At 40.6% G+C, this 8463-nt stretch overlaps 1 protein-coding gene across 1 annotated transcript; it reads left to right on the top strand.

Annotated features, from left to right (window-relative positions):
- Positions 1–1567: 1567 nt before the first annotated feature.
- Positions 1568–2437, top strand: LOC149138979 (uncharacterized). The gene has a single exon (XM_089450539.1). It carries the CDS (start codon positions 1568–1570, stop codon positions 2435–2437), a length of 870 nt encoding a protein of 289 aa, XP_089306665.1.
- Positions 2438–8463: the final 6026 nt, after the last annotated feature.

The raw sequence follows: 8463 nt of genomic DNA on the forward strand, positions 1-8463 counted from the left end.
CTCCGCCCCCGCCTCTGAAGCCCTGATCGTCCCCGCTTGAGCCTTGGCAGCCCTGCTGCCGGGCTTGCAGGCCCTTTCGGGCCCTCCCTGCTGCGCTCTTTGCCCCCCTTCGCTCGATCTAAGGGCGGCCCTCTGTCGCTGCTCGCCTTCCTGGGCCTCCTGCCCTCCCCCTCTTGCATTCGATGGATTCTCACGCTCCCAATCAGCCCGACTTTGAGAAAGCCTTTGCCTCTCTCGTCCCTGGAAATAACTCTGAGAGGATTCGACCTTCTGCCTCCAAATTTATCAAAAAACTTGATGAAATTCCAGAAATTCCTCTTCCCCTTTCTCTTCCAAGGAGATCGGCTGTAGCATTAGCTGAGCGAGGATTGGTTGGCCAGTTCACGGGGCTATGGCCCTCCCCTCGATCTGTCCAACGTTGGGTGGAAAGAAATTGGAATGCCATGGTCCAAGGAAAAATTGCCATAAGGTTCTGTGGAAGAGGATTTTATACATTCCTTTTTGAAACAGTGGATGATCGCAACCTAATTTTCAGGAACGGACCATACTTTATGGACTCAAGAGGCCTTTATCTCAATCGTTGGACCCCGGACTTCGATCCTGAAATGGACGTACCCAATGCAGTCCCCGTTTGGGTACGCCTTCTGCATCTGCCGCTTCACTGCTGGGCTGATGAAACTGTTCGAGCAATTGGAAATGCTATAGGTAAATACGTGGACAGATCAGAACCAAAGGAAAATATGTATGCATGCGCAAGGATCTGTGTGGAGGTAGACTTGGGCAAAGGCCTTCCAGAGGCAGTTAAACTCAGAGTGGACCAGTGGACGCATATTCAGCAGGTGGACTATGAACAGCTCCCCTTCAAATGTAAGGTATGTCATGAGTATGGTCATTTTGCAAATAGGTGCCCTAAATCCAAACCAGAAGTCAATAACAATTTGTCTGAATCTCATGAGGAAGCGTGGGAATTAGTAAGAAAAAAGAAGAAGTCAAACCCTCCTCCTGAGCCTGAGGCACCTCATGCCGGATCCCCACTCTCTTCCCCTGTCTTCCCCTCGTCCTCCAACCCCTTTGGATCTCTTGCTTCAGAGGAACCCCCTTCTCCCCCTCCTTCCCCCAAAGATCCCAGAATCTCTCCCTCCTCCCCCCTCCGAGCTTCCCCTCCTCACTCAGTGGATAGGAGCTTATTCAAAAATAAATCGAAAGTACCCGATGATGGCCCTCAATCTGATCAACCAGTTCTGACCCGCATTGAGCCCCCTTTGATCTCTTCGACCCCAGCTCAGCCAGTTCTCGGATCTCAGCCCATAAGAACCACCAGAAGTTCCTCCAAAGACCTTGGTGCATCCGGTGACACCCACAAGAAACCTGGACCAGGCAGAAAATCAGCCAAGCAACATCGGGAAGAAAGTTCGCAAAAGGACATAGCTCTAGGGATTCAGACCCCTATGGATTCCTTCATTACAGGTTCTCAAGAGAAAGATACAGCAGCCAAAGAATTTGAGAGGCGAGCACCTCCTCGACCGAACGCCTTATGATGAAGCTTTTATCTTGGAATAGTAGGGGTATGGGGCACCTCTCCAAAACAGCGGCCCTAAGAGACCTTCTTCATTCAGAAAGGCCTGAAATTGTTCTAATTCAGGAAACCAAGCAAAACCAGAATGATATGCAGTTAATCATAGATGCACAAAAATCCTTCATAGGGATCAGTAGCAGTTCCAGAGGAGCCTCTGGAGGAATCACTACTATGTGGAATAAGCAGCAGTGGAATTGTGTATCCTCCGTCATCAATTCAAATTGGATCAGGACCAATCTCGTCAATAAGGAAGAAAGCTGTGATATAATCATTTACAATGTCTATATCCCCAACCATTTTAGGGAAAAGGATCAATGCTGGAAGGAATTGAAGCAGGAAATAGACAAGGAGCAGAATACAAATCTTATCATTGCGGGAGACTTCAATCTAATTCTCCACGCGAATGAGAAAAGGGGGGGAGTCTTCACCCCCGATCCTTTCAGAAGACAGTTAGAAATCATCATGGCTGAATACGAATTGCTGGACATCATCCCAAAGAATAGAAAATACACCTGGAACAATAGGCGTATGGGGCCAGGTAACATTATGGAAAGGCTGGACAGAATCTTGGTTAATGTTTCTCTCCTTTCCTATTTTGCTGCAGGACACACCAAAATTCTAAGCGCTACAGCTTCAGATCATTTCCCCATCCTTCTAACGATGGACTCCCACGCCAATTTGGGACCAATCCCTTTCAGATACAATCCACTGTGGAGAAACAGCCCTGAGGCTGAGTCTATTATAGAAGAAACTTGGAAGAAGCACGTTGAAGGCTCCCCAAACTACATTTGGGAAACTAAAATTCGAAACACAAGGAAAGCTCTCAAGGATTGGGCAAAAGCTAGCTACAAGGAACCATAAAAAATAAAGGAAAAATTACAGCAGAAATTGGAAGACATTCATAAGCAAATAGAAGAGCATGGATTCACTAATCAGCTCAAAGGCAAGGAATGGGAACTGCAGGGACAGCTAACTCAAATTAAGAGGGCGGAAGAAATCAAATGGAGGCTCAAGTCGCGAGAAATATGGTTAAAGGAAGGTGATAAAAATACGGCATATTTCCATAAGCAGGCCACTGTCAAAAAATCAAGAAACATTGTAACTACTATCACAGATAGTCAAGGCAGCAAGCATGAAGATCAGGAATCTATTAAAAGGGCAGCATTCCAACATTACAAAAGTCTTCTCACTGAACACCAAGGCGCCAGGGACTATACGGCCTTTCTCCAACACCTTCCAGGAAAAATCTCTGCTGAGGAGAATGAGAGGATGAACAGAGAAATAACTGAGGAAGAGATAAGAAATGCTATCTGGACTCTTCAACCAGATAAATCTCCAGGTCCAGATGGGTTCTCTATAAATTTTTACAGAGACCATTGGCATTTGATTAAAAAAGATCTTGTAAAGATGATAAAAGGAATCCAAAGAAAAAAGAAAATGGGGGGGTTCACAAATTCAACATATCTTGCTCTCATTCCCAAGGAATCCAGGCCCACTTCCTTTTCCAGGTTTAGACCAATCTCCTTGTGCAACACTTCTTATAAGATCTTTGCTAAAATCATAGCTGCTAGACTCCAACCCTTGCTTCCTTCTATCATATCTGAAAATCAGGGCGGCTTCATGACCAACCGACAAATTCACGACTCCATCTCCTTGGTTCAAGAAGCTATCCACTCTAGTACCTCTAGACAAGAGAAAGGCTTCGTCCTCAAGCTCGACTTAGCCAACGCATTCGATCGAGTAAGACATTCCTTCTTGTACGCTGTCATGAGAAAAATGGGCTTTAACTCTGACTTCATAAGCACCATTGCTGCATGCATCTCTGGTCCATGGATCTCGCCTCTCATTAATGGCCGCCCCTGTGAAGCTTTTCAATCTTCAAGAGGACTAAGGCAAGGATGTCCACTCTCACCCTATCTTTTCATCTTGATGGCGGAATCCTTCAGCAGCAATCTTGACCACAACCGAAGAGTCGGCCTCATCTCTGGCATCAAGTACGGGAATGGAGTTAAAAATATCAATCATTCACAATTCGCTGATGATACCTTGCTAATTGGCGGGGCTTCCACCACAATAGCAAGGCGCTTCAAATCTCTCCTTGATCAATTCATGGAGTGCTCGGGGGGAGAAGTCAACTTTCAGAAAAGTTGCATCTATGGATGGAACATCTCTAAACAAACAGCTCACAATATTGCCAACATATTTGGAGTAGCCTACAAAGAAATTTGGGACCACTTCACATATCTGGGGATGCCGGTTACCTTGGGCGCCCTCAAAGCCTCCACCTGGAATGAAATAATCGACAAAGTCAAAAGAAAGATGCAGCAATGGGGGACTCAATGGCTCAACCCAGCGGGCAGACTAATCTTGCTTAAATCAGGTATTTCCTCCTTACCGTTGTATCGTTTCACTCTTTACCAAGCTCCAGTTTCGTTCCACAACAAGTTAGAAATTGCTCTTCGTAATTTTTTATGGCAAGGAGGGAAAAAAGAAAAAAATAGATACAATTTGGTCAACTGGAAAAGTGTAATTCAATCTCCAGACAGAGGTGGATTGGGAATCAGAATGCCCAAACTGCTAAATCTCGCCTTTGGGATTAAAATGGCTTGGAGACTTATCAGTGAACCAAAAGCCTGGTGGAAACAGGTCCTTGAATGCAAATATCTATCAGATCACAGACAAAGACTTCTTGAATCTGATATCCCAACAAGAGACTCCACTAAAATCTGTTAACTCTGCAAAAAAGCAATCCCCACTCTTATTCAAAACACTTCAAAGATTCCGGGGGATGGGAGCAGCATTAACTTTGCCACTGACAGAATTATGGGCCTTCAACCCTTAATTTCTGTTGAAGAAGCCATTCCCATCATTCTTTACCTGCACAGTAAAGGCATTCAGAAGTTGGATCAAATCTCAAAATGGGACGCAGAGAGCGGTGCTTGGCTTAGCTGGGAATTCCCGGTTATTCCCCCACACTTGGACTCTAGCTATCAAGTCCTCCTTAAAAATCTTCAAAATAGAGCTCCTATTAAAAAAGGAACTCTAGATGGACTTAGATGGGACCCCTCGGGCTCAGGGTACACCATTAAATCTGGCTACCAATTCATCTGCAACAACAATTATCAAGCACCGGTTTGGAACCAATGGCCAATAATCTGGAAGTCTGAGGCCATCCCAAAGGTCAAATTCTTCATTTGGCTGCTGCTTAAAGGAAAAATTCTCACTTCGGAAAATTTGAGAAAGAGAGGGATATATGGTCCATCAATCTGTCCTAACTGCTGCTCCGAGGAGGAAACCATCCATCATCTTTTTCTTGATTGTGCCTTTGCGAAGAAATGCTGGATTATTATGGCCAACCTTGGCAATATAACATGGCATCCTCAGCAAAACATTGCTGAGACAATCCAAGATTGGAAAAGAATCTGCCCCTGGAAAGATAAGCGGAGCAAGATTGTCAAAAGAACCTGGGACATCATCCCCCACAACCTTCTTTGGAAAATCTGGCTTACTAGAAATAAAAAAATTTTCCAAAATCAAGAAGGCAATGTTAGAAAAACTTGTAACAGTGCTCATCTTCTGGCACAGGAGACGATGGCTGTCAAATATTCAGGCATCATTAAAGCTACTGACTATACAACTGAAGAGAGAATCATGATCAGACACATTTTAGGTAGCACAGGCCAACATCAGAGTACTCTGAGAAGTGGAATGAAACCTCAGCACAAGACCAAAGAATGGGAAATAAGGCTTTCTTCTCAGGATTTCAAGAGATGGATTTTGAGCAAAAACTGTCCAACTTTATTCTTTGATGGAGCCTCCAAGTCCAACCCAGGACCAGCAGGAGCAGGAGGAGTTATTTTAGATGAAAAAGGAGAAGAGATATGCAGCTATGAATGGAGTTTAGGAGTAAATGCCGAGGCTCTTGCTCTGTTTCAAGGACTGCTGCAGTTAAAAAATAGGGGAATCAAAATTGCAACTGTTTTAGGAGACTCCTCCATAATCATTGGCTATATGAACCATCACAGGACTTCCTCAAACTGTAGTCTCCAACAGCACCTCCATCGCATCACCCTCCTCATCGATTATTTTGAAACAATTCGATTCTACCATATTCTACGAATACACAATGGAAAAGCGGATACTCATGCTAATAAAGCAGTTGGAAACCAGGAAGGAACTCTAAGGCACAGTCAACGAACTACCTTCCAGCTCCTGCCATGAACCAGGCCAACTCTGACAATGCCCAAGCGCGCAATCCCAACAAGCGTGTGAGGGGTATGGTGAATCCCGTCTCTGGATACAGCTCGAAAAGCTCTATCAATCAACCTCAGAAAATGACCGGCAGACCAGTGGATATCCCAAGCAAATCTCATATCTACAGGGAAGGACTGAGGAAGGACTTCACCGCCACAGTCAATCGTCCTAGAAATCTCGAAAAATATTTAATTGCTGCAGAGGATCGGGTTGCGGATACGAATCCAGGGCGCTGCAGTCGAACTTATCCCATATATTTGAGCATAGGAACTCATATCTCTCAGCATTGTGACCAAGAGCAGCTCTGCGAAAGTCAAGGAAGCGTCCAGGATCAGCCTCGACAGAGAACTTTTGCTCTGGTATCGGGTCTCTTTTTTCTGTTTAACATTTCTCTAATAAATCTGTTGATCTCTTTCAGGAAAAAATCCAAAGGGAAGCTCAGAGCTTCAGTTGCCCTCTCTCATAATCTTCTACTTCTCTCACAGCTTCTGTGCTGGCCGTCGTCCCGCTGTCCGCCATCCGGCTCCCTCTCCTTGTATCTTCCCGACTCATTTCCCCTCTTTTCAAACTCTTATTCCTTTGTCCTGTGCGCCTTCATCCAGATCTCTCTCTTTTATCTTCCATTGAAGTTGAGATCTGGGATCTCGAATCTCCTCTGCCTTTTCTTAACCCCTCACTGCTCTTTCTTAATCCCTTACAGACCCGCCAATAATCTTCGATTTATTTCTCGGCCCCCTCCCTCTTGTAGCTTGAAGAAGTCAATAGATTATTCTTGTGATCCCGCCTCTTTTAGAATCCATCCCATTTCTGTGATGGCTCGTGCGGAGCAATGTTTCCATTGCCAAGACCTACAAGCAGAATTCGACGAAGTCAGAGCTCAACAGCGAATTATGGAAGATCAAGTGCGAAATATGGAAGCTAGGCATGCTGAGCAGATGCGATGTCTGGAAGGAAAATTCGAGGAGCAGTTCAGAAACATCCATGCTAAATACCGCACAGAAATGGGTTTATTTCTCCACAGGGTTCATTCGCTTCAGGAGCAGTTCAACGGGCTTAACAATAGATGCATTCATGCTGAGGAATCGTTGGCAATTTTAAGGGAAATTTTGGAAGCCAAACAGAAAGAGAAATCAACTTCTTCAAGCGTAAAGCCAATGGAAGCAGATCAGCACCCAGAAGACTCTACTGCGAGAAATATCAGTCATATTTCCATTGATTAATTATGTATTGCAAATGCAAATTTTTGAGTCATCAGTTCGTCCGGGTCTATAGTAGTTCTAGTTCTTTAGTAGTCAGAATTTTCAGGAAGCAGCTCAGGGATAGGAACCTCAAGCTCTATCCTTGGATTTGTAATGCTTTTGAAGCAAACTATGTACGGCTTTATGCCTTATCACTCTTTTCAATCAATATATAGCATCCGACTTTTAAAAAAAAAAAAAAAAAAATTAATTTATATAAGAATATAATATTAGGAGGTTACAGGTTTAATTCTCTTTAATATTATGGGATTATGTTAATTAAAATAAAATAAGAATATAATTTTTTTTAAATCTAATTAAGTATAATAATTACGTTTTAAAAATAACTATATTTATATTCTTGAATAATGTTTTTGATTGTAATACATAACATATATATATATTTTTTTAATTTATGTAATTTATTTTAATTAATAAGATGAATTTAGTTTAAAATTATTTTTAATTTATTAAATTTATTTAAAATTTGGTAAAAATTTTTAAAAAATTTAAAAATATATATTAAATTATAATAGTTTAAAAAATTAATATTGATTTTATTATTTTGTTATTTAAATTTAAGTAATTATAAAATATTACAAAATAGTATAATAATTATATCAATATAATAACCAATATAAACATATTGATTTTGGTGTCTAAAGTTTTGTATAGATGAAATGTATTTCATAACCATATTTATAAAAAATCTATATTTTCACATTTTTCAGAGATTATTTGATTAAGATTTATTATCCTTAAATTTACAACACCATGATATTATGGTTCAAGAAGTAGAGAAATCAAAACATTTATGTACATTTAACATATTGCAAGGTAACAAATTTTAATAATTTTGGCAATCTCAATAATGTTGTAGTAATAAGCCATGTTAAGAGTGGATTTCCTTTAAATGGTGAAGTGCATAAGAGCTTATTTTTAGTGATATTTAAACACTTTCTTTACTTTGTGAATTTCTTTATTTTGATTGATTATAGTAACTTATTTTGTATTTATTTATATTGTAATTAAATTTGGTTGTGATTTTTCTTTATTTAAATCTTATGGTTTACAGTACACTCTAATTCCTTTTTGATTCTCTTTTGTTTGCTTAAATGATGACAATTGAATTTCATAACTATATATTTATATATGTTTTCATATAAATTCTTAAAAACAAATATGACATTGACATCATCTTCTTTTAAATAAATTAATGTCAATCACCATTACTTAACTAATCATGATATATTTCAAAATACCTATAATTACTATGCTAGCATAAGAATCAATAATGTTAATTAGAAAAAATACAGTCAATTACAATATAGGATATTATTAATGATAGTTTATAAATCTCATCAATTATATTAATATAAAGAACACATTTTTTAT

Source organism: Pinus tabuliformis, chromosome X (assembly GCF_031772625.1).
Source record: "Pinus tabuliformis cultivar Carrire ecotype Pingquan chromosome X, CPIR1, whole genome shotgun sequence".
NCBI classification, from domain to species: domain Eukaryota; kingdom Viridiplantae; phylum Streptophyta; class Pinopsida; order Pinales; family Pinaceae; genus Pinus; species Pinus tabuliformis.

What these genes read in the sequence shown, in the direction of transcription:
- LOC149138979 (XM_089450539.1), top strand. Translation starts at nt 1,568, where the DNA reads ATGGGGCACCTCTCCAAAACAGCGGCCCTAAGAGACCTTCTTCATTCA.